The 26,972-nt window shown below is 41.2% G+C and overlaps 1 protein-coding gene, 2 long non-coding RNA genes and 1 pseudogene across 3 annotated transcripts; 1 reads left to right on the forward strand and 3 right to left on the reverse strand.

Moving 5' to 3' along the window:
* Positions 1-482: 482 nt before the first annotated feature.
* Positions 483-2,116, reverse strand: LOC104417247 (1-aminocyclopropane-1-carboxylate oxidase homolog 1). Its single transcript, XM_010028557.3, is given in 4 exon segments — positions 483-980; positions 1,136-1,457; positions 1,576-2,042; positions 2,045-2,116. Coding segments are annotated over 4 exon segments (1,116 nt in total). The 3' UTR covers positions 483-725.
* A 580-nt stretch (positions 2,117-2,696) lies between these two features.
* Positions 2,697-4,770, reverse strand: LOC120286536. Its single transcript, XR_005545182.1, has 2 exons — positions 4,420-4,770; positions 2,697-3,620 (listed from the first exon to the last, which is right to left on the reverse strand). It is a non-coding gene; the product is annotated as an uncharacterized LOC120286536 (long non-coding RNA).
* Positions 4,771-5,171: 401 nt separating this feature from the next.
* Positions 5,172-26,971, reverse strand: LOC120287268 (annotated as a pseudogene).
* LOC120286537 lies at positions 16,766-18,351 on the forward strand. The gene is made up of 2 exons (XR_005545183.1): positions 16,766-17,597; positions 17,755-18,351. It is a non-coding gene; the product is annotated as an uncharacterized LOC120286537 (long non-coding RNA).
* Position 26,972: the final 1 nt, after the last annotated feature.

Genomic DNA, 26,972 nt, shown 5'->3' on the forward strand with positions numbered 1-26,972 from the left:
CAATAGATCTCCTCATGCTAGATAACACAGCCTCATCTTCTCTCGGCCACTCCAAGATAAACCCCATCGCTTCTTGAGATGAAGAAGAAGAAGTAGGTGTAACGATATTCTTGGAAGAACAAGTTTACAAAGAATATAGGACTTCCAAGCGCTGACAGATAACCTCGGATTCAATATTAGGATTTGGATTTAGTTTTCTACTTAAATACACATCAAGTGTGAAAACTGGAACATTGTAGATCAAATTGTTGTTTTAGCCCAGTTCTTTAGTTTAACAGTACTAGCGCAAATCTATCTATGAAGAAAATCAGTGCTTGGTTTATAAACTATGTAGACCAGCGCTACATCAATCATTAATTATGTGGGTGCGAGAATGTGAGATTCATATGATAGATAGCCTTGACATTGGATCTCCATGCTATGAATATTTGGGTATATTGAGCATAGTCTCTAAAGCATTTACACCAAGTGGCTCGATCGCATGACATAGTCAAATGATGAAGTCTCTTTGCATATCAAAGCTAAGACATAATATGAATAATGAAAAGTAATAAACTAACCAGCAAACTCATATAATGCTCGGGTTTAATTTCTGCTAAGACATAATATGAATAATGAAAAGTAATAAACTAGCCAGCAAACTTGTAGGACGCTCAGGTTTAACTTCTGCTAATGTAGGCATTCCCTTTCCAATTTGTAGCACCAGATTTTTGCCACTGCCAAACTCACAGCTTGAACTGCTGCAGAGCTGAAGTCCCATCGCCTTTCGCATTCGCGCTGAAGTGGGAAACGTACTCCATGATGGTGGTTTCTCTGTACTTCGGTGGATCGCCCTCGGAAATCAACTCCTTAATGGGTCCGTACAGTTTTGGCGATGGCGGCGTTGCCGTGTAAAAGAAGCATGCCACAGACACTCTCGGCCCCATGTTGTTCGCCACAACTCTGTGCTCGGAGCTCTTGAATATGTCATTTGAGATAAGCTGAAAAAAATGGTATGGTTTGTGATTAGAAGTGCACACTCAACTGCTGGATAAAGAGTTGAGGCATAAAGTGCTGTTTGTTGATTCATTCGTGTACCTAACAGGGTCTCTAGTGATAAAACGTAGGGAGAGAGAGTACGTTAGGTGAGACTTGCCTGAAGCAGATCACCGATGTTAACTATCAGTGCTCCCGGCACGGGGCTCACATCGATCCACTGATTCTGATAAAGAACTTGGAGGCCTCCGACATGGTCTTGCAGGAGCACGGTGAGGAAGTCGCTGTCTGTGTGCCTGCTGGTCCCCATAGTGAGCTCTGGTTGTGGGCATTTGGGGTAGTACTGGTTCAGAAGGACGAGTCCCTTGGCGCACTCCATGTCCTTCAGATGGTTCGGCTTCAACCCCAGCGCCTCCGACAGTAGTTCGAACAAGGTGGTTCCCAAATTCATCACTCGCTTCGAGAATTCCAGCATTATGTCACTAGGGTGTTCAAAAATTTAGTGGGTCAATTCGTCACAAATTCCTAGTCCTTTAGAAGCAGACACGCCAACAAGTTATTATAAGAGATTGCGGTTTTATATTCTGTGGAATAGCTTACCCGCATACCGCTGGCAAGTCCTCTGCCTCGAGAGCATTAGGTGCCATAACACAGAACAGGGTGTCCCTCCAATTAGCCGCCTCTGTTTTATACAGATTGAAATTGCTGTGGTAGGCGACGCTTGTTGTGAAATCTCGCGAATAGAACCGCCTCTTCTCTTCAGCATCTTGCTCATGGAAACGGTGCACTCCATCCAGCATCTCCTCCAGAACAGTCGTGGGGATCCCGTGATTCACCACCTGAAAGAAGCCCCATGTTTTGGATGCACTTCGAACTTCATTTACAACCTCCTTGCGCCGAGATGGATCTTTCGCAATATCTGCGAGGTCAACTATAGGAACATGGAAGTGGCCGTTGCTCGATGCCAGTGCACTTTGCAGGTTCTCCGGGTGATCTACAAAAATGCGAGGAACTTCTGTAATCCCAGCATCAACAAGGCCCTTGACACCCGCCTTTGATTCATCAAAATCCTTTTTATCTCGCGCATCCGATCATACTTCTGTGTTTTTTCATGCGCTTCATCTCTGCTGAATACTTCCATTTTTCTTCCTTAGTGAAAACACTTTCCAAGTCCGATCTTACATTAAATATGGGAGAAATTGAAAGACAAAGGTCCTGTGGTATTTAATGACTGGATTCAAAAACAGTTGAGAAGAAAGAAGAGAACAATTGTGTACGTTGCATCACAATGAAAGCGATTGGAATTCAAGAACAAGGCCAAGAAGCAAAAAGCAATTATTGTGTAGCAAGTTCATCAAACTTTCAAGATTTGGGTTTGGCCTTTCCTATGTATTGCCCGGTTAAACGCAGGCTTATTGGAAAAGCATTTTGGTAACGGATGGCTTAAAATAACAGAAGTTATGAACTTGAAGTAGCAATCAGACAATTGAAAGGGGGTCATCATCTTGGACCACATAAGTTATGAGGAACCTTAGCCAGCTCATCTTCTATACTTGAGTACATCAAAAACTTAATGAGCATCATCTATATTAATGTCCGACCGGCCACAGCCAGTTCTGAAACTGATGTCCAAGTGTAATCCCCATTTGCAAATTGATATCAAATTGATTTCTGCAGATTAAATCAATTTGCTTTGTTCAAATAAGAAGTCTATAGTAACATAGGCTCTCAATATGGTCCTTCGACACAATGGTAGCATGAAAAAAAAAATCCTGTTCCATACACAATCAATACAAATGGCTACTGAGCAAATTGAAATTCTAAAACTTGAACTGACGACACTAATTGCTCAAGAAGGATTCTGCATCTCTTCTTTTCAGAAAATATAGAGTTCACAGCTTGAAGTGTTTGAGAGGGGGAGTTTCATCAAGGCCATGTTCATTGAAGTGGGCAAGATAGTCCCTCACTGTGGTCTCTTTGTAGATTGGAGGACTGTCCTCGAACGACAGTTCCCTAATAGGCCCAAAAAGCTTCAATGACGACTGGAAGCTCGTGCTGAAAAAGCACACCACCAAGATTCTCGCGCTTGCTAATACTCCGTCCTTGATGTCTTTGAACCTTTCATTCGTTATAAGCTGAATGGAAGAAATAAGAGGGACAGACATCATCAGCATCCACCGCATTATCGAACTGCTAGCGAAGAGCAAGAAATCCCCAGGCAAAGAGTATCCACCCAAGAGTATAGGCAGCACACATAACCCAGCGAACCATTAGGAGAAAGCTAAGTATCTCCTCATATCCCCAAGACGGTGCCTTTGTTTTTCGCATAAATTTTGGCTGAATCAATACTTGACCAGTACTTCGTATTCGACAATAATAGGGTATGTACTTGTGATACTTTTGTCAATACCCTTCGAAAAGAATTTCAGGTGCAATTTTCCCCGAGGACAACGGAGGTGGCGGCGGCGATTGTCATGAAGGACTTGGAGGCCTCGAATGTGGTAGTAGTGGCATTTAACCACAAGGCCCTCTAAGCAGTCCATCCCTGGAGGTTGTCTAGCCTCAGCCCGAGAGACTCCGACAAGAGCTCCAACAGCAACACGCCTAAGCTCCTCACTCTCTTGGAGTAGTCCATGAGTATGTCCCTACAAATTTCAGAGTCCGAGCCCATCAAAATATCTAATTGTATCTACTTTCACTCAAAAGTTTAAATTAACGAGTTATGGTCCACCAAATATTAACTGATTTACATCACACTAATTACTCAATGTGGGATTTCTATAACAAAACCAAAAAGTTGGCTTTGTCTGTGTGAAAAACAACATATTTTAACTTCGCAGTCTAAAAGGCATTGTTGCCTCCAGGACCGGGACCGCATTAATGGAGTTAAATCTTTCTTTCTTGCTCTCTCTTACAACGAAGAATACAAGACTGACAAGCAGGAATACAATGAAGATGTTGCTTGGAGTTGTAGAGGAAGACGCAGCTAAGAAAAGACTTGGACAAGTTATCTTGTAAAGAAAGATGATGCTGGGAATTTCAGGATCCTCGCATTGTTGGAACACGAAGAAACAACAATGGGAGGATCCTGAAAAATGGGAGCCCGAGAGGATTTCTCAATGAGCAAGTCATGGTATTGTGCAGCAATTGGAAGACTGGGACAGGGATTCAAATGGCGAGTTAAAGATGACGAGCAAGGAATGTTGATAAGAGGAATCTGATGACTCGTTAGCTATATCGAATACAAGCAATAATAAAGCCAAGACGGCGACTGCTCCAAGCTTGAAGTGACTGAGAAACGACGTGGAATGAGGAAGCAAGTTAATACAAAGATATGCTGAAACTTCAATTGAAAGTGGCCTTGTATCATCCCCTAAACTATACTTAAAAGAGGGAGAAAAGCATACCCCAATGTTACGTAATCGAAACTGAATAGAAACTCACCAAAGTGGCGATTTAGGCTAGCCAAATGCCCCATGAGAACGCTCTAAAAAAGGGTTGTTCTACCGTGTCGTGCCCCTGCACATGGCAATCCATCGTGCCCGAGCTGTAGGCTAACATAAAACATTAGTGATCTAACCATCAAAATTGTTAATGACATTCAACTGCTAATATCGTAGATAAAGCATTACACTCTTAGGTAAGATAGGAAACCCCGCCACAGGTGTGAAAAATACGTGAAGCACTAAAACACCGATTTCAAAAGAGTAGTCTTCCTCATGATAGTTTATTTGAAATATAATCCAACTAATTATCCACGACCATCAAAACAAAGCTCGCAAATGAGCACTTCCAATTCACCCCCCAAAAAAAAAAAAAAAAAAAAAAAACTAACTTCTCCACCACTAATCACTATAGCCATCATGCTGCCAAACAAGATGACAAACATGATGTTTATGCTATTATCATATTCATGTCGATCCATTCGAAGAACACGGGGACTAGTTGAAGTAATGAGCCGCCCAACATTGGGAGGCTCATTACTTCAATTCAATTGATAGTGCAACTCCATGTAATAAAAAGTTTTTGATCATGCCATCAGCAAGTCTTACTCACCCCCCTTCCCTTCTTCTTCATTCATGATCTTAAACATCATAGATCAGTCGAACAAGATAATCCTCTACAGAGTTTCACTTTGGATCAGTAAACTCGGTGACTCAGGCAACTCACAGATTGGAGGGATCAACAAGAACAAGTACGGTAAACCTAACCATGATTCCATTTCTTATTTTTACTTCGAAAGCAGAAAGCCTCTTCTAAATGCACAATAGTTACATAAGCACGAGCTTGCCAGGCACTACAAACATATACTCCATTCAATTTAACCACATCTGGATGCTTTGCCAGGGAGCTAATGCGCTGAAAAGCTACACAGATCAAATGTATCCGACTGTCATTCAAGAGAGAACATCCTTGAATTGTCGTATACAATATATTTCATAGCTTGAAATGTTCCAGTGCAGATACACCATTAAGTCCTTTTGCATAGTAGTGAGTGACGAGGTCCTTCACCGTAGTTTCCCGATAAATTGGGGGATTTTCTTCTGATAGCAGCTCCTCGATAGGGCCATACAACCTTGAAGAATTCTCTGGAGGGAGATGCTGCCTCATGAAACACGCCACTGAAATCCTTGGCCCGATTTTCTGGGCTAGAACTCTGTGACTCACGCTAATGAACTTATCATTCGAGATCAGCTGCAAGATGGAGGAGGACATGGCAAAGTGAAGACCAAATACTCTGGAATATGGATCACACATAAATATAGCATACGTAATCAAACTTGTTGAAAAGGGCATCTTGTCCTATCCTCTTTTTCTTTAGTCGATTCCATTTCCACTTGCCAGAATTCGATCACAAGAGAAAATGAACAAAAAGTGTGTTCTCCATCCCTGTTTCCTGATATGTCAGTCACGCAGTGCTACATCAACATTACATATCTGTAAAAAAAAAAAAAAAACATTAGTCAAATTAGCGGAGGAAATCATAATCAACATTACAAGAAAAAAACCAGTGTAATGGTCCTCAGCGATTCCATATCATGGGAGGAAATCAAATTATCGTAAGTGTGATTGGAATTGACCCGGTGAGAAGATAAAGCAGGTGCAATTGTTTAGTGATATGAAAGAAAGACGCGTGGGTCCTTGCAAATATTGGCTAGTATGAAAGACCTCCACAGCACGGCAATCTCAAAGTTGGGGGGCGTTCACTTCAATCAACCTCCACAGCAGTAAGCCTATTCATGCATAATGATGGTTTTGAAGGAAAGAAATGGGAATACTCACTCTTGCTTTGGGCAAAGTGGCCATGTTACGTTGAACTTCTCTTTGCACTCCATGGAAATTAAAGCAGCAACATTTCGTTCCTTGTGCATATATTGATAAATAAATAAATATATATATATATATTCATGTTTTTGACGTGTTAAGCTACTACTATTTCTTCTTCTTTTTTGTTTCTTTTTTTCTTTGAAAAGAGTGAGTACTTAACAGGGCATAAGTAATTGATTTTTTTTTCCTAAATGAAGGGGAGCAACCCTGTTTGCATCAACCTACTTGGAAAACAAAGATGGAGATCTCCAGTACTTTTGACTTTTTTTACATCTAGAATATTTCTGTATCAATGATAGCTTATGCGGTTAACCTAACCATGTTGCATTGTTATGTAATTTGAAATTTACAATAAAACTTGTTACTGTCGTCGCCGTCATTATCATTTCCTAAATGATTATGGCAGTAAAGGTAGACATAGCGTTTTCAAAAAATGTGTGCCTTTCTGAAATATGGCATCTCAAAGATAGAGAATAGCTTCTAAGAGACATGTTTCCACTTAATGCAAACTCGTTACATAATGGTAATTCAATCCTCAAATCGAACCTTGTCATGGTCTCTTAATAGTGTGTTTGAACACTAGTTAACTTAAATTTGTTCACCAATCTTGATGTCCATCATTTAAACTTGCAACTTCTTGTTTCATGAAGTTGTAGCCTTGAGTGGTCATCACACTATTAATTTACAGTGCAATTCATGACAATTGTTTGGTCAAAATCTGATGTAACGCTAGCTTTTGAAAGAATATTGCCAGGAATGTTAAGTACTCCTCTTTTATTGCAGCATGCTTTGTTCTTAACAGATATTAGGAATTCTTTATATTAGTTAAGATGCTTGGTTACGTCATATGAAATGGTTTCAGAATGGAATCCATGTTTGGAGCAACATAAAGTACAAAGACTCTTAGGCCTTGTTTGGTAAAAAGTGTTTGTTCTAAGATTTGGAACAAAAATAAGAAGTATAAAAAAGTTACTTCTTGTTAAAAACAATTTCAAGAAACAATGTTTCTCTCTCTCTTTTTTTCTTTTTCTTCTCTTTCTTTTCTTTTTTTCTTTTGGCCGGTCACTGCCTTGGCCATGGCTGGTGCCGGTGACTGGCCAGACGAGGGCCGGCAACCTTGCTGGAGGGTCGCCGGCCCCTGGAGACGCCACACCATGGCGAGGCTCGTTGGCCCAAGCCTCGCCGTGGCTGGGCTAGGCACAGCAAGGCTCGACCTCGCTTGGGCTGGGCGAGCTCGGCCTCGCCCATTTTGGCGAGCTCGAGCTCGCCCAGCCTAGGCGAGGCCGAGCCTCACCGATGGCCTGCTGAGGCTTGGCCTTACCGATGGTCAGGCGAGGCTCCAACAAGCTCTCCAAACCTCGCCCACTAGGTCGTTGGCCATAGAGAGGAAGAAGGAGAGAAAAGAAGGAAGAAAAAAAGAAAAATATAATAAAAATATTTAAAAAAACTAAAAGAAATAACAAAATTATATAATTTTACCAAACGCATTTCTTTCCGGGAGTATAAATTTTGTGTAGTTACTAAGCGCATTATTATACTCGAAATTATTCCTGGAATGAAAAAAAAAAAAAAACTATTTCTGTTCAAAAATTATTCCCTAGAACGGAAACGTTATCAAAAGCGTCATTACTGTGTCCAAGCACAAGTAACATGTTAAATAAAATCTTGAAAGGTAAAATAGCTGAGGCTCATGACACTCTCATTAAACTGGTCAGGTATCTTATCAGAGTTTGAACATCTGTATTCCCCTTCCAATTTTGCCTTCAAGTTTCCTTGGCGCCCTTGGCAAGAGTATATCTTCGTCTAAGTTTGTCACTTCATTTGCTTGGTGTCAGAAAGCAAAATGTTAGAGCATAACAGTGGTATGTGGATCTTAGTGGTTGGCCTTTACCTTTCTTATTTGAGTTACAAATCAAAGTTTCCACAAAAATCGACCAGCTCGTCATCAATTAATTTCTTCGCCCTGTCTTTCTTTTTAAGTTGACAAGTAGAGCAGGTGTAAAATCTTTCGGGTGCAGTGAAATTGAACTTCAGCTTTTCTATCAAGTTACAGTCGGTATGGACAATTCTTGCTTTTCCTTCGTATTTTGCCACAGCGATGAAGCGTTTCATATGCATTCATGGAAACCCCATTAATGTGTACATTTTCATGGTTATTAGGTAAACTTGTAATAGCAAAACCTGAAACTCAATGTTTGGAAAAATACTTTGCCAAAAATGAATGTTTGTATAATTTACATCAACAAAACAAATGAAAAGTATATTCTTCTTTGATGAAAATATTAGGCATAAAATGTTAATAATAAAAATATTTTTAATAAAATCAATAATTTAGAAAACACTTTCGTGAAAAATGATTACTTATATTGTTTACGAAAATAACTTTATGGATAGAAGGTTATTGATTATGAAAATATTCTTTATTGATTAATTATTCTAAGCGATGTAAATAATTATTTGTCAATAAATTATTTATTATTTAGACATAGATAAATAATTAATGTGAAAATAATTATCGATCAAATTTGTCACGTCATATTCGAAATTTACGCAGTTTTGGGATTGATGCGACCGTAATTTTTGGATCTATCCTCTTTTTTCCTCATTTAGTTTTTTTGGTCCCCACGGGTCTTTTCCTTTCACACTACCAAACGTTTGGGTTGCGATCAAGGCCGATGCGACTGCAATTTTTGGGTCTATCATCTTTTTCTCTTTAGGTGGACCCCCACGTGTTTTTCTTGCACCCCACCAAACATTTGCACCTGTGTTATCTTCTTATTGGGTCGATTCCATTCCCACAAGGGATCAAGAAAACATTTCCATTCCCAACTTGGCAGATTCGGTCTCAAGAGAAAAAGAACAAAAGGTGTGTTGGCACACCCTCTGCTCCCCGCCCTTCCCCCCTCCCCCCAACCCCGTGCCCCCTCCTCTCCCTCCCCCTCCTTCTTCCTCTCCCTTATTGTTTTTCAATCTTGTTCCATTATGGCGGTGTGGTGCTGCATTAACATTGTTTGTCAAACATAAGAGAAAACGTCAGTCATATTAAGAGAGGAAATCATAATCAACATTACAATGAAAAACCAAGAGTAATAATAGTCCACAGTGGTTCCATTTACACAAAAGTCGAAATCTTGACTCTCATTCGTTGTTATGTTGATAGGAGGAAATCAAAATTGTGGCAAGTGCAAGTAGAATTGACCCAATAAGAAGATAACACCGGTGCAAAAATTAGGTTATATAAAAGAAGAGACGCGTGGGTTCTTGCAAATGTTGGGTGTCAACCTCCACGGCATGGCAATCTCAAAGTTGTTAGGATTTCACTTCAGTCAACCTCCACATCAGTAAGCTTATTCATGCACATTCGTGGTTTTGGAGAAAAAAATGGGAACCTCACACATGCTTGGGCTGAGTGGCCATGTTACATTGAACTTAAAGTTACATTCCATGGAAATTAAAGCAGCAACATTTCGTTCTTTATGCATATATTGATTACAAAATATTTATGTTAAGCTACTACTTCTAACAAGTAGCTTATGATCGAATCTCCAATACTTTGACTCGTTTACATTTGGAATATTTCCGTATTGATTACACAACTTGCGTGATTAACCTAATCATGTTGCATGGTTTTGTTGTTTGAAATTTACAATTAACAGGACAATAACGATAGGAGTCCTTGTGCCATTTACATAGTTCTCAATTTTTTATTTTTTGTTCATTTTAGAATTAAACTTGCTTTAAAAAACATTTGAGAGATTACGTTTGCTCCATCAATTTCTTAGGACGTAAACCATAACCGCCTTCTTTAATTCCCCATAGACATAATAACAGATTGCATGAGAATATGTCTAAATGATCATGAATTCCCATGTGCAAAAGAGAAACGTAATTTATTAATTATCCTTTTTTTACTAATATAAGTGATCGAAAAATTTAGAATTAACATGTGATATCATTCATTAAATTATCTCTTTTATTTTGTTGTCACAAACGTGAATGATACTAGAATTAATCATTTCGATAAGTCTCCCAACTCTAAATTTTACGTGTACTCTTACATATAAAGGCAATTATGAAGTTATTTTCTTATTGATCAAAATAAGGATCCTCAAATAATATCGTGTAAAATTTACTTCCAAAAGGTATTTTTATGAATTGATATCTATAGAGAGTGCTACATATTTTGAACTCTCTTTTTTAAAAGACTAAGAGAGGTGCAATATCAATTTTTTGGAGAAACAAAAAGATTGAGAATGTTTTAGTTGTTAAATATCAGTATTCTCTTCGGCCGAAAAAAATATTAGTATTCTCTTACTTCTCTTATTCTTTGGATAAGAATTTTCATTTCTACACAAGAAAGATATTGCAAGTTTTCATTATTTGAGGGCATTTGGGTTTTCGTTCGGAAACTGCTCTTAATACGTGACCAAAGGCTTTTTCAGTACTTTTTCGCGTTCAAACGAAAACGAAAACGAAAAACAAAGAAGCAAGAAAATTTTCTCCAAACAATACAGAATATTGTGGACCCCACACGTCTTTCGCACACCACGCAACATTTGCACGCGCTCGTCTTCTTATTCGTAAATTCCATTCCCCCTGGTTGACTGAAATTTATAATGAGGTAGAACACGAGGCACCGCCAAACCATTGTTAACCAACAAAAGCATCAACTCTGCAACCTCCTCTTTCTAGAAAAAAAAGAAAAAGAAAGAACTCTGCAACCTCCTCTCAAGCACTCCTTAACCCCTGCTTTTGCCTTTTGGAAATGGCGGAAGCAGTGCTCTTCACTCTCACCAACGACATACTGAAACTCGCCGGTTCCAACATCTTTTCGAAGATCCAACTTGCACGAGGTGCGAGCGATGATCTCAAGGGTCTCAAGTACACCGTCAAGACCATCCAAACTATGCTTTTGGATGCCGAGAAGAAACAATGGGACAGCGAGCAGGTCAAGCTCTGGCTCATGAGGCTGAAGGACGTGTTATACGACGCACAGGACTTGCTGGACGATGTCGCAACCGAAGATCTCAGGAGGAAGGTCACTCTCGGAAACAAGATGTCAAAAGCGGTACGCTTTTTCTTCTCCAAATCAAATCAGCTAGCACAGCCCTACAAAGTGGCTAAGAGGATTCAGGAAATTAGGAAGAAACTGGATTGGATTGCAAAAGATAGGGAGTTCCGTTTAGAGGAGCATCGGAGTGAGGCAACTGTTGCTATTGTGAGGAGGAGGACGACTGACTCTTTTGTGCGGAAGGAAGAAATAATTGGTAGACAATCTGATGAGAGGGAGATCATCAAATCTTTGCTTGATTCCTCGTCCGAAGAGAGTGTTTCGGTTGTTTCCATAGTCGGTATGGGAGGACTTGGAAAAACCACACTTGCTCGGCTGGCGTACAACGATGACAAAGTGCGAAACTACTTTGAGCTTAAGATGTGGGGGTGTGTATCCGATGTCTTTGATCGGGATTTTCTTATTAAAGAAATACTAAAATCTGCCCGAGAAGACATTGATAAGAAGCGTGAGGGCGCATTGCCAGAACTTCTTCGTAAGGTACTAGACGGGAAGAAATATTTGCTTGTTTTGGATGACTTGTGGAATGAAGATCGCGGGAAATGGTTGGAGCTTCAAAGTTTGCTAATAGATGGTTCATTGGGGAGCAAGATACTCGTAACCACACGCAATCAGTCGGTGGTGGAGGCAATAGGTACAAAATCGGGTATCTATTATCTAAAGGTCTTACCTGAAGATAAGTCATGGGACTTATTCAAGAAAACAGCTTTCGAAGATGAGGAAGAATCATTAAACCCAAAACTGGAGCAGATAGGTCGAGATATAGTTAAAAAATGCGGTGGTGTTCCCCTCGCCATCAAAACTATAGGCAACCTTTTGTATGCCAAAAAGGAAAAGGAGTGGCTCTATTTCAAAGAGCATGAATTCTCGAAAATAGATATGTTGAACCTTGAAATAATGGAAGTCCTCAAAATCAGTTACGATCATCTTCAGCCAGGGCTAAAACATTGTTTTGCATATTGTGCATTGTTTTCAAAAGATTTTGTCTTCAATAAACAAGACATGATACAGCTGTGGATGGCACAAGGTTTTATTGAGTCATTTGGGTCATTGGATGAGAACGAGAAGCTAGAAGAGATCGACGATGGTTATGTCTTAGACCTATTGTGTGGGTCCTTTCTTGAAGTTGAGAATGCCAATCCTAACACAGATGAGGTGGAAATGTTCAAGATGCACGATCTCATGCATGATCTTGCCTTGAAAGTCGCGGGAAATGAGTGCAAGATGGTTAGTCTCAACAAAGGCAGTCTTGATGAAGACACTCGACATGCTTCATTTGTTTTGCAATTGTTCTCGTCGCTGCAAGGAGTGACTTCTTTGTTAGAAGCAATCAATCTACGGACACTCTCTTTGGAAGGACGGCCATCTGTACAAAAGTTGTCCCCAAATGAATGTCATCAGATTTTCTCCAACTTCAGGCATTGCCGAGTGTTGACATTGAAGTATGTAAATCTTGGCATCCCTTCTTCGTTGGGAAGTCAATTGAAACACTTAAGATTTCTTAAAATTTTTGAGAATGACTCCATCAAGAGTTTGCCGGATTCAATCACGGATTTGCTGAACTTGCAGACCCTTGAACTCTCTAGTTGTAAAAACCTTAAAACATTTCCTAGAGATTTGAGGAAATTGGTCAACCTTAGATACCTCTTTATAAAATCGTGTCGGTCACTGAGCCACCTACCTCCCCTAAGTGAACTCTTTTCCTTAAGAACTTTGAGTCTCATCTCCTTGGATGCATTGGAGTTTGACCCTCTTCAACTGCAATTTAGTACTACACGGCCCTCCTTTCCATCTCTTGAGAGTTTGACCCTCTACGACTGCATGAAGTTGAAAGGATGGCAAGTGAATCAAACGCATCAATCAAACAATTTACGGCCATTCTTCCCAAAACTACGGTTTGTGAATATAGGAAGGTGTCCCCGCTGGAGTTACCTGCCACCATCCTGCCCGGTGGAATACTTGGAGACAGATAACTTGATAATGTGGAACCAGCGGTGGATACCACATTCATCCCTTTCTTCATACCTCACTGATCCCTATTTCTCATGATATTGATCCGATTCACTATCATCAAGGTGAACTAAAGCATTTATATCTTCTTGATGGGAATCTGAAGCCGATACTTGAGACTCTACTTCAATCGGCCAATAATCTCGAGTCCACGAGACTCTCTAATTGCAACCTAAAGGATCTCTTTCGTGGCATGCAGCACCTTTCCTCGCTCCAGAAACTCAACATTTTGAGGTGTGATGGACTCGATTTATTGTGCCAAGAAGATGAGCAAGGCACCCAATGGTAATTCCTCACAAAACTTTGTGTTCTTAAAATCTTATGTTTTGATGATTTGGTGGCATTGCCTAAGTGGATTCAACATGCCACGACTTTGCAATCTCTTGATATTTCTTTCGGTCACAATCTAAGAAGTTTGCCAGAATGGATTAAAAATTTCTCTTTGCTAGAAGAGCTTATACTATATAATTGTCCAAAATTAAGGGATTTGACGCTCAAAGAGAGGTGCCTAGCGGATGGACACATTCCGGTCAGTGTTCGGGAGGGGATGAATCGGAACGATTAGCACAGTAGAGGTACGAGAAAAGACTTAACATCACCTATCAATAGTGTTCCTTTTTCAACTATTTTACCTTCTTCATTATTTAACTAATTTCTCTCCTCTTCACTGTATATTTGCAGCGCAAATATTTATCTAAAATAAGAAAGTGTCCCTCGCACTCCAGTTCGCCACCATCTTCCTCGTTATATCGCGCGTGTAGAACAAACGCCATCCTTTGCCTCCTCGCCTTGCTCGTACAACCCCCTCACTCCCCCTCCCCTCCTTCATCTCCTCCGTCACCGCCGCCGGAAGAACCCCCGCATCCTGTCGATGGCCTCCTTCCTCTTTGGCCGGGTCCGCCGAGGTCGATGATCGGGAAGCTGAGATTCTCGGATCCGCCGCTCGATTCGGAGCTGCCTGCCTTCGGATGACGAAATTTTAGGGATTTCGGTGATCGCGGCGTCGACGAGGCCTTTGACGTAGCTTTCTGCTCGCCGGAGTCGGAGGCCAAATCGATGGTAGGCATTGTTCCTCTCTCTCTCTCTCTCTCTCCTCTCTCTCTCTCTCTCTTTCTCTCTCTTCTGCAATTCAATTTTCACTGTGAATGTGTAATAAGTTTGGATTATGAATCGAATGTTATGGAGACATTTGGATTATGATTTGAGTGTTATGGAAACAGTACAATGTTAATGCATGATATGAGCATCTTCTTTATAGCTGATTGATTGATTGAGAGAAGAGAAGTGAAGACTAAAGAGAACAATGACATCCATTGCGAGTTTCCGTTAGACTTTAGAATTATGAGGTTCACAAAAAATGGAAGGAAAAAGTCATAGCTTATGAGCTACCCCTAGCTGAGAAAATGACAATGCTGTTTGATAATGGTTGATTCTTTGGGGGATTGGGCAGCTAGTACACAAAGGTTTGCAATTTATGAAAACAAAATCTGTTAGGACAGAATTGAACAATGATAGACGACCGGACAATTCAATGTTGTCTTAGCCCTTGACTGCTTCGCAATTACAGAAATCTATATGTAGAGGAATCTTTGGTTTGTAGCCCTCTCTTTGTCATCACTTTAAGAGAGTTTTTGGACTTCTTAGGTAAACATGAGTATTATCTATGAGCTGGGTCCATATGATCTAGTAAGCATATAGAAATCTCAATATTCATCTTAGTGAAACAGACAACAACATGGTGAATCTTGGACAACCTTGATTGATGCTGAGGCTTGCAATAGTTTTGTAAATCATTTAAAATTGGACCCTTTTGAAACTAAGGTACTGAGCTCTGTGAGCAGCTAATTTAACAATCATGTGCCTTTGGACATGAGAAGCTGAACTGTGAAAAGATGCGGTTCTGCTGATTAGAGGAAAAACCTTTCTTGCTTTCTTTCTGGAGTCCATGCGTTGAAAAGTCTTGTTAGGATGGGGACTTGCAAATCATAGGATGGGGCCATCCTCTTGAGCATTACTCAAGATGCTGCGATGCATTAGAAAACTGAACTAGAGCTGCTGTAAAAGAATGTTGGACCCTAGGGATTCTGGTAAGTGCTCAAACAGACGAGAGCCCAGTCTCATCACATTCTTTGAGTACTTTAGCATTTCTCTGCCAGAGACGTTGCAATGTATTAGAAAACTGAACTAGAGTTGCTGTAAAAGTATGGGTGGACGGATTCCTAGAGAATACAACAAAGGGTGTTGATATTTTGTATCAACTCAGGTGCAAAAGTTTGCTACTGCTACCACTAGAACGTGAGTAAAGTCAACTATCAAGGAACATCCTTTTTTTCACCTAAAAAGAACGGGACCACCTCCGGGGTTCCCATCAGTGAAAATGATCAGTCATTGAGGATCATCTTACTGATTCATATCATTGATTAAGACTAGATGCAAGATTATATGCTATGACAGGTGGTGGAATTTAGGTGAGAAACTTTGTACAGATTTAGTGGTAGCAATTGCCTTCGCTGGCTAAATGATGTAATCGGGCAATTTCATTTCATGAGTGTGCATCTATTCTGGCCGATTCAATGGAAAAGTAAGCGAATAACTCAAGTTTCGTACGTTTGCTAGCTTAGCCCTTGATTTGTTGAAGAAAATAGAAAGCGCTATCAAGTACCATACAGTGAAAACCATTTACTCTGCAATTTTTTGCGAACTGTCTTTTATCAATTCACTTTGTGAACTTTCTCGAGTTTTCCCTTTTCAAAAGGTGAAAAACACAAAACAGAAAGTCATGAAACAAAATATGATGTTCCTTCAATCAGCAGCGACTGAATTATGAAGTCCCTTTGGCCAAAAGAAAAAATAAAAATTATGAAGTCCCATGTTGCTGTTTTATGTGTCCCTCTTTGTAATTTTTTTTTTTGTGCATCCATCTCCTCCCTGAAGAACTTGTGTGATCTGTTGATCGCCTTCTCCAAGAGGCTCTCAGGGGCCCATGGTTGCGCAATATTTTGCAACTCCGTCACAGGTGGGGCTCATAAATGTTTGCCTTACCATTACGTCACGTGTTTGACAAATAGGATAGACTTCGACGATCACGTCGCGTGTCTGAATTCTGCGCATTTTCGTTTTTATATGAACAAACATGATTAATTAAACTATAGGACAGGTAAAGAGCTCGTAAATGTTTGCATGACTATCGAAACATTGTATTTAATATAATGAAGCATGATGAAATATAAAAAAGAGATCAATTAGTTATTTAAATATATCCATTGAAAACCATAAGTAATAAATTAGTTTCGAAAATCCAAATTTATTTCATTCTTTTCTTACCGGAGATTTGTCTTTTTTTTAACTTATGTCCAAAAACGTGGTTGATGCACACAATATTGAAAGAGCTCACGAAAAAATAATTAATAATATGGCAACTATTTGAAATTAAAAACAATGCAAAAACTGGAAATCCAAAAGTAGGAAAGATCGTGCAACATGAATTCCTATTCTTCCATACACAGAGGTTTCCCTTGAGAAAAGCACTAAAAAAAATAATCCAATTAGCATGTCAATTAGCGTACTCTCGTGAACGGCCCTATATTGAATATTATGACATCAAAACAATCGCAAAAATTAAACTGAAATGCAAATTTTCATTTTATTTTCGTCTGTGTCGACGTCATAAATATAAAGTTGTGAACTTGTATACTTTTTGTCAAAATTCCAACTAAATTATAAAGCAAAACTATATATAAACCCGGGCAAACGCACGAGAGTCCAACTCCGTGGAGTGTTTAAGCCTCGTTCGTTCGCGATTCGAGGACCGTCGCACTCGCAGGGGCATCATCGTCTTCCGTCTCAGTTAGCCAGTCAATTCTCTTTCGCTTTACGAGAGCGCGAGAGACGCTCGGACAAGAAGCTCCTCGACCTCGCTTCCCTTCGCCATGATGATCATCTCCTCTCTCTTTCTCTCTCTCCATGACTACTCGAGTCGTCGAGCTTCTTTATTGCAAGGGATTATTTGAAGACGGCGATCCCTTCGCAGCTCATGTCGGAGAGAGGCTCCAATCTCGTCGTCATCAACCCTGGTTCTCCTCCCACCTGCTCGACCTTTATAGGTTCTGCGAACATCGGAGTGGTTCTCGCTCAGCAGGATGCGCCTTTCGTCGTCTCTTATTGCATCGCCCGCTACACCAGCCAGCTCCCCAAGCGAAACATGCAAGATCAGGTCCCACGATGTTGATGACTTCCTCTTTTTGTTTGGTTTTTCGGGTGTGTTTGGGTTTGGCTTTGCGGGGGTTGATAATTTGTGTTGAGCCGAGCGTTCTCTGTATTCGTTGGGTTTCCTTCTGACTTCGTTGTTGTTGTTGTTTTGGGGTTTTCAGATGCTCAATTCTCAAGTTACGATGGCGCAACACATGGCGCGAGAGAAGGCTCATGATATTGTGAATTGACTTCTGCTGTTTGTCCTTAGTTTTGACAGTGTAAATCGCCTTTGAAATTTTTAAATTTTCTCAGTATTAACATATGGGTTAGTGTATCTCAGATAGCATCGTTGTTGAAGATTCCGTCCTTGGATGAGGAGGTCACGAACAGAAGCTCTTTCCAGCGCAAAGTTTGCAAGCTTTTTTGAAAAAATTGTTGGACCTAGTTCTTCATCGCCCGAGTTAAGCTGCTTTCTCGCTTCCACCTAATCTTTAAAATGATATGGCAGACTTAGAGGAGGCCTTTTTTCTGTGAACTTCAATGGTTTCATCGTCCAATTATCTTATTATTCTGTCATTTGAGTCGGCTACCCGAAGTTTCGGTATTTTAAGGCTGAGTGTTTTCTTGTTATTCATATGGTATTCAAGATAATGAATTGTTTTCATTTTTATGGGCATATTTTCCTCTGAGGAAGTTTTGTTTCTTTGATGGTTAGTAAGGACTTGAAAGATTTTGATGACTTTTTCTTGATAATTTACATATTTCTCCTCTTGTTCTATGTAAGTCTGTGCCGCATTGTTATCCAATAGGAGACTGCAGGGTCACTGCACCCTTGGACGTAGTATACGCTAGAATTCAGGTACTGTCGGCTCAGTTCCTGCACCCAAAAAACACAATCAACAAATAATCTCCACCCGGGGCCGCACAAAAAAGAATAGAAGTCTACCCAAAGAGCTTGTATGTCTATGTGAGGACGTATGTATGAATGGCCTTTGCTGCCTTCTATGTGTATTATTTTGCAGTCTTCAGCTTCTAATGCATCAAGATGTTTGTTATTGGAGTTCGTCTATGATTGTGTCAGGCAACCCATTTCCTTGTCAATTAGTATCACAATGAAAGAAAAATTGATAACAGTTTGTTCTGCCTGAATTTCTCTCACGACGAAATATCTCTCATTGAAAGTCGTTTTTCAGCTTTTAATTAAAGGAGACAGGTTCTATGCCAACTTCAGACAGAAAATATCACAGGCAAATGAAGGAATCAACAACTTCAATTCAAACAGGATTATACAAACATAAACCATGTCGGTATTTAATTGACAAGAAGGTCTAGGCAGTAAAGCTGTGTAATCGTCTCTCAGTTTAGTCTCCACTTCCCATCTCCCTCTCTCCGTCTGTCTCTCTCTCTCTTAGGCCCCGTTTGGTAACCATCCAAACATGGCCAAATTCTAATTCTTTGTTCCCGAATCAGTTTTGGCCTAAAATCGCGTTTGGTAAAATTTTTGTTTTCGGGGAACAGATTGGGAATAGAATCAAGAACAAAAAAGTTGATTCTTGTTAGGAATGAATTTGAAAATCAAAATCAAGAAATTTTCTTCTTCCTTCGGCCAATCTCGCGACCACCGTCCACCGCGCCCGCCACCGTCCGCCGTCCGCCACCGCCGTCCACCGCCGCCGCCGGCCACCGCCCGGTCCGGCGAGCTCACGGAGACTCGCCGATCGTGGCGAGGTCCGGCGAGCTCGCTGCAGGCAAGCCCGCCCACCGGCGAGCTCGCCGGTGGTCGCGGGCCTCGCCGGGCCGGGTAGGGCCGAGCAAGCCTTGCGACGCCCAGCCCCACCGGTGGCCAGGCGAGGCTCGCTTGGCCACCGGTAAGGCTCGCCAGCCCCGCCGGTGGCACGGCGGGCCTCACCCAACCCCGACGAGGCCGGCTCCGGCCACCGGCGGGGGCTAGGCGAGCCTCGCCCGAGGCGGCGAGGCTCTGGCCGACGAGGGCCGGCTCACCGAGGGCCGGCGACGCTCCGGTGAGGTCGCCGGCCGAAGAAGAAGATGAGAAAAAAAAAAAGAAAAAAAGGAAAATGAAAAGAAAAAAAATGAAAAAATGAAAAAAGAAAAGAAAAAAAAAAGGAAAAAAGTAAAAAAATTATTTAAAAATTAAAAGAAATTGATTTGGAATAGAATTAATGAACACGGTACCAAACACATTCTATTCCAAAATCAGAAATTTTGGATAGTTACCAAGCTTGCTTAAAATGCTTAGAATCGTTCCCAGGAACATAATAAAAAAGAATCGGTTCGATCGAATCTACTCCGGGAATGTAATCGTTACCAAACGCGCCCTTAATGTCTCTTGCTGTGAAATTGGGAATCGAATGGACGATGCACTGACTGAGAGTGACTGTCTTAGCGCTAAAATGATTCCTTCCTTTTATTTACCGAGAATGCAACCCCTTTTTGTTTTCACGGGTGCAGAGCTGGCCAAAAGAAGGGTAAAAGAAAAACAGAGAAGTCTTCTTACAGTGTGATTGGTGAAAGCGAAAAAGAAGAACTCGGTCTTCGGTTTCGGTCGGACAATTTTCGCATCTATGTCTGTAATCTATGGGCCTTCCAAGGTTTAGAAACCCAAATGCATCTGGGCCACGGCATCACTAGTCCAAGGTCTCGCTTGGCGAAATTCACAAAAGGAAACGGAGAAAGTTACTGCCAAATGCTAGTGCAGAAATCCCAGTATTCCGTGGAAATTCTAGTTCCCGATGGTGATTCAGACTCTTTTGGCTAAATGGAAATAGGAAAAATCTTGATGACGGCTATCCTAACTCTATTTGATCATGCAAGCTAGGACTAAAGTTTCTGATTTTTATGTTACCATGGATAGCAAACTGAAGTAGGCTTTTTTACGGAACTTGGAGAGTCCGATGGAACCCCCCACTGGATGGATAGTTCGAGCTGAACACAGATGGTTTGGTTCTAGAAGTCGAAGGCATGGCAGTGGCCGCCATTTGCCTTGTGAACTCAACGAAGGTCAAAGCGGTGCAAGGCGAGAGTGGCACTTGAGAGCAACATTAGAATTCTCAAAATCAAATCTGAGTGCTGATAACCGTAGCCATGCAACTTTCGGTTGAACTTTCTGTGCCGACTCCTATTAGTTTTCAATGTAGGGGATGGTCACAATGGTTGACACCAAAAATAAGGAATGCAGAGGCTTGATGAAGTTCCCATTAAAATTACGGACTTCTTATATAGCCAATTCTAAAGGAGTGTGATCTGCTCATAATGTGGTGGTGGTTAGGGGCTGAGACAGTGGCTTCTCCATTGCTGTAATATTTCTTTTTGGTTCTATCTGAAAAAAATGATGGCCGAATCTGAAGTGGCTAGAGTATTTTGCTCCAAATTAGTTCGTTTTCAGCGAATGTTTGATGTTGCATGCGAAAGTGTGAGCGAAGTAGCACGGTTAAAAATGTGGTGACTGGCGTACCGTCTCTTCTAGGGTCAGCTCGTCTCTTTCATAAGATAGACTAATGTCCACAACTGAACAGTTGCTCTTCTGGTGGAAAGCATAAAATAGACTAATTGTAAAAAAAGTTACTGAGGTTTGCCACCACTGCGAAACATGGTTCTCAGTAAATGACCTCTTTCGAAAAGTCAATGAGGTTTGAAGTAAACGCTGTGTTTTGCTTCTCCTTCTATGAGCTTCCAACACTTCCCTCTTTAAATCAGCAATAATACCGTGGGAGGAATGGAATGCTTCAATCTCTTCTTCTCCTCACTTTTGCTAACACGCATTCTTATCCAAATCCCAAAGTTCATCTGAACGTAAGATATGATTGGAATCTTAAGGAGGACCTTAATAAGCTAGGATCTTTACATGTTCCCGATCCTAAGCTAAGAAAAATCATAGGATTGATGCCATCGTGCTGATCCCATTGGTCCAACTTTGACATACTTTGACCTATAAATATGTATATCCAATATTCAGGTAATAGAAAGTACTGATTTTTCTTGTACATGAAGTATATGAACTATAAAATTGAACATCTTCGGAAAGCTGTCAAAGATAGAGCCTCTACATTCTCAAGAGTTCCGGATATTCCGTGTAACCGAAGGCTCCAAATGTGCTGGGGAATCCATCCTGCAATCTTTGAATAATTCTGTTGTTGATTTCTGGCCCTATACGCTATTGCTATGCCCCTCTTTCGGTTGCCTTTGCTGCCTCAAATGCTTTTGGGTACACCCCGTTTTTCCTGATGTCTCTAGAGAGGGTCTCCATCCTGGCCTCTCCCTTGCGCTATGAGATACTGCTGTTGTTGAAGATGCGTCCTGCTCTCCCTTCGCAAGGCTATTCTGTTGTTTCGGTTGCTGCCGGGTTATTCCCCTCCCCCTGCTCCTCGTCTTGGCAGGCTGTGATTCCCTGGCTCTTGGCTTTTGCCTGTTCCTTTCTTTTGGCCATCGTGTTTGGCCTTCTGCTGCATTTGGTTTTTTTGCTGTGCAGCCCCCCCGCCTCCCGTCCACTCAGTCTGACGCCCGTGTCAAATTGAGTGCATGTTTGGAGTCGGTTGTTTGTTGTGCCTTTGTGTAGCTCTTTGTTTCAAAAGTTATAATATTCTTACTTCTTACCAAAAAAAAACTATAAAATTGCACTGTTTTGAAGTTTTAATGTCGCACAATGTTCATAATTAACAAATGTCATAGGACTATCCAAGATTTCTGTGTTGTTGGTGTAATTTTTTAGGATCTTATGATCCACCATATGATGTTACAATCCGTTCCCTTAGAAACCTTTATCAATCATGAGTAGGATCATGCTCTCCCCAACCTTGTTCTTAACTGCAGAAAACTCAACCGAGAAACCACCAACATTATATGGTTGTATCATGTGAGGTCTGGCTGTCGTTATGCGGTACCACACTACAGATAGAGAGCTTTTGACCAATATACTGTTTTTTATCTTGAGATAACTTAATTCAGCATGCAACTTTTTATTATTTGTCCAGTATATCTATTTTATTGTTTAATTGGACTCGAAACTATTTCATGAACATCCAATGATTATGATATTCAATGGGTAATAGGGCTTCAGGATATATTTAGATGCTTCATATGGACCCAGAGGTATCATCAAACATGGCCTCAAGTTGACACTAACATGTTGGCCAAGCCTATAGATATGTTGATGCTAAGCGAACTGAAAGAATCCTACTGTTACATCCAAGTGAGTTGTCTATGAATCCCTCTGATTTGGCAATTAAGATTCGGTGTAAATCAGAATTCTTATAATCGTGAGCACTGAAAACTTTTGCCCATGCTCCGCTTTTAATGGTAGAAACCCATGTGGGAATGGGGCTTTATTCAGTTGATGAACCATATAAACCTATCACAGTATATACAAAAACATGTGTGGAATGCTCTCTTTCAGACAAGTCGTGTCTTAGCATTCGTCTGCAAACTAAGTTTCATGCTCTGAGGAGGGGGAGGTTGATGCTGTAGCATTTGTTCACTCATACGAGGACGGGATGGCAGCTGCATCTCATAGGACGAGGCTTACTGCTCTCAATGTATGTTTCCCAAACTGAATTCCCATCTCTATATCACTTTGCTTCCTGGATGCATAGCTTTCTAGAGATGTACTGATGGTTCTTTTCTATTTAGGTACCTCCTATGGGTTTCTTTTATCCAATGCTTTTCACGGAAGATGTATATCCTCCACCACCTCCTTCTTGGTGAGAGAAATTGTTACTTCTAAGAACTTTTCAGATCAAGTTTAATCATGACAAAAATTCTCCAAAATGGCGGTTGTTTTGCAAGGTTTAATGATTATGAGGATATGCTGGAAGTAACTCAGCATGTTGATTATCCCAGACAACCAGACATGGCGGATACCCTCTATCCTGGGTTTAACATTGGATTGCCAATGTGAAACGGCTGTATGATATTTCAAACAAAACCTAAGAAGGAAGAGAAGGTTGGCCTTGCTGAAGCAATCACTAGTAGTATTCTTTCAACTGGTAGGTCCTTCGCAATTTCTTCAATTCTGCTTGCAGGGAGTGTCATGTGTTATGTATAGTAGCTTTTTATATTATTTTGACAGCGTGTGTTGATCTCAACGGAAAACTGTTCTGCAGCATACAACTGTTAAGTCTTGTGCATACCCTGCGATGTTCTTTGAATTGCTATAAATTGACTGGGAATAATGACACGGTTTTGTGATTTAGATTGGTGGAGTGGCTTTGACTGCGGGTCTCATTCCTGCTGTAGAAGAAAGGTCAGTTTTGCTAATGCTTTAAACATTTGCAGAATTGTAGCTTTTTGAGCATTCTTGCGTGGTGACAGAATTTCATGTCCGACTCTATATAAGCAGGTGTTAAGAGCTTTGTCTATGCTGAAAGAAAAATTGATGAATTTATTACTTACAGAAATCTGCTGGAGTTATCCCTCCTTAAATTAATATATTGGCATCTTTTCTGGCAAAAGTTTAAAGAAGGAACGTTTTAATATAGACGATGAGCTCTAAACATGTATGTTTCGGGCTTGTCATGATTTCAAGATATTCGAAACTTTATGTCATCGTTTTATGTTAATTGCTTTCATATAGTTGATGGTTTGTCCTGTCTGAGCTCCCTTTTGGTTTGGGAGCTACTTTATGTATGGCTTTAATCTTTTGGGCTGTTTATGTAAGGAAATGGGTTTGCACCTAATTGGTGCCCTGTAGTTGAACATTTTATATTTATTTCGGCTGATCTCTAGAATACAACTCCTCCTTCACCTCGCTCTCCTGCTCGTGAAACCTCCTCATGCCATCGATGATTCCGCTCAGGATGCCATCTCCAATCCCGTGATTCACCACCTGGAAGAAGCCCCAATCCTCGCACGCCTGGCAAACTCTGCAGACCATCTCCTTGCGCTTGCTGGAATCTTCATGAATTCCTTCCAAGTCCACGATCGGAATGCTGAAGATTGGAGCGGTTGGGCGATCAAGGCTGGTGGTCGACGAAGATATAAGGGAGCTTGGAGACTCTGGAGCCGACGAGGTCTTTCACGCCGGTCCTTGAGGTGTCGAAGGCTTTCAATTCGCTCTCGTGATTTTATCTGGGCTCTGCTTGGTTGGGGGCTTTGTCCGAGTGGGTCGCTGCCATATTGATCGGTGAAAGCATGTAACAGTGACGTTACATGGAAGGAGCTGTAGTGCAGAGGATATTGGAGACGACCTCCTCCATTTTTTCAAAATGTGGTCGGCCCAATGGTCAAGGTCACTTACACAGTGAGTTGGAAGTTTGGCCGACCACCTTCAGCACTTCAATTTCTTCACTCCCGGCTACGTAGGAACCCACTCATGACGAGACATGACAATTAGATGATTATTTGTGAATGTAGTGGTGATAGTGGCCCACACCCCTCCCTGAGGCGAGGTCGACATCCCTTCCCTCGGCAAAACTCTATAGCTAACTCCGACAAGGAATGAACTTCGGACGATGTGGTGCAGGCTTCACGGTGTCAAACATCCATTGACAGACAGACGTTTGAAATCCAGGTCCTACCTGATAGTACAAAGTTGGTGGCGTGCACGATTTGTAGGAAAAAGTTATTCACGAAATTCGGAGGTGGGACTGGCCATCTGAGGAAGCACCAAGATAAGCATGAAGCTTTAATGTCCGAGCTCAACGAGAGCGGTCAATACTTTGACATATCGGACAAAGATTATCTTCAGACAATGTCACTGTGACAAACCTGTCGCTGGGACCTTGTTCAAACGGTTTCGGCCAGTCTGCGACGTGTTTTTTGCCATGCACGATGCCATGTATCACGTCAAGTAATCTCTTCGTGCAAGATGGAGTGCATGAATTTTGCACACATCGTATACGGAGGTGGGCCAAGCATTGGCATCAGGGGTACGACATATGGGGTCGTTGTGCATGCAAAGTGGAAGGGGACACGAGAAACTGCCGCTGCTGGCAGATGCGAAAATCAGGTGGAATTCCACTTATTTGACGTGGAAGAAGGCATGCGATCACCCTTAGATGCTGGCATTGATTTTTACCTGCTATCACATGACTACCAAGCTACAGCCATTGAAATTGTTAGGGTTCAATGCAGGGTTCAATGCACAATCATGAAGTAACGGAGTAAAAGTGAGAGGAAAAAAAATAGTGAGTAGAAGCAGGGGAAAAAAAATTGAGACACAAGCTTTTATAATGCTTTACTCTTAAATTTGAGCTACATCTAACAGAAAATTTTACTATAATTAACACATTGTACATCTTTATTATATCTCTCAATTTTAAGAAAAAAGGAATTACATATTGCAATAGCTATTCATAAGCTCAAGCCCAAACTACCAAGAAAATATGAGCCGAAACTATAAAATCCCTCCGGCTTTGCAAAAGCCCTGCCCCTTACAACCCCACCCGAGCAGCTCAAGTTCAGCGGAAGAGCTTTCTTCAATGTGTGATATACACGAGGTCGGTGGGCACTACCCACATATAATTTGTCCTATCTAGCTATATCTAGATGCTTTGCCTTGGGCAAATGCAGTGAGAAATTGCACCAATTAGATGTGTACGACTGTCATTCCATAGCGAAGACTCGAATTCTCATCTCTAACATAATTCATAGCTTGAAATGAGTGCAAATGTGCTATCGAGCCCTCTTGCATAATAATGGGTGACCAAGTCCTTCATTGTGATTTCCCGATAAATGGGGGAATTTTCTTCTGATAGCAACTCCTTAATCAGGCCATACAACCTTGATATATTCTTTGGAGGGAGATGCTTGAGGAAACATGCCACTTAACTCTATGAATAATGCTTATGAACTTGTCTATCGTTTGAGATCAGCTGCAAGATGGAGAAGGAAATAGTGAAGTGATGATGAGAAGATCAAAACCCAAACACGCTCTGAAACAACAATCTACTAATTGAGATTGGATCGCCAAAGCAAGCCCCTTTTCCGCCTCAGTGTCCATTAAAAGACTAAATTGTTAAATCAACCAAGACGGAGAAGTGCTGATGAGGCTAGAAATGCATCGGCTCATGCAAGAACATAGGAACAAGAAACTCACTGATAGAAAGCGAATCTCCTACCTACTGACCTGCATCATGTCTCCCAAGTTTATAACAAGGGCTCCAGGAATTGGGGTAACATTGACCCACCGGTTTTGGTGGCGGACCTGGAGGCTATCAACATGGTCTTAAAGAAGAATGGTGATAAAGCTACTGTCAGTATGATCACTAGACCCAAGGGTTAACTCCAGTTCCGGACACCAGGATAGTAATGGCCGATGAAGTAGAGTCCCTTCCCACAGTGGATGTTTCTCAAATAGTTCGGATTGAGGCCAAGAGCTTCGGACAGCAATTTGGATACCGTATATGCCAAATCCAGGATTTTGCCCTCATACTCGATCATCATG

This window comes from Eucalyptus grandis, chromosome 8, assembly GCF_016545825.1.
Source record: "Eucalyptus grandis isolate ANBG69807.140 chromosome 8, ASM1654582v1, whole genome shotgun sequence".
In the NCBI taxonomy this organism is placed as follows: domain Eukaryota; kingdom Viridiplantae; phylum Streptophyta; class Magnoliopsida; order Myrtales; family Myrtaceae; genus Eucalyptus; species Eucalyptus grandis.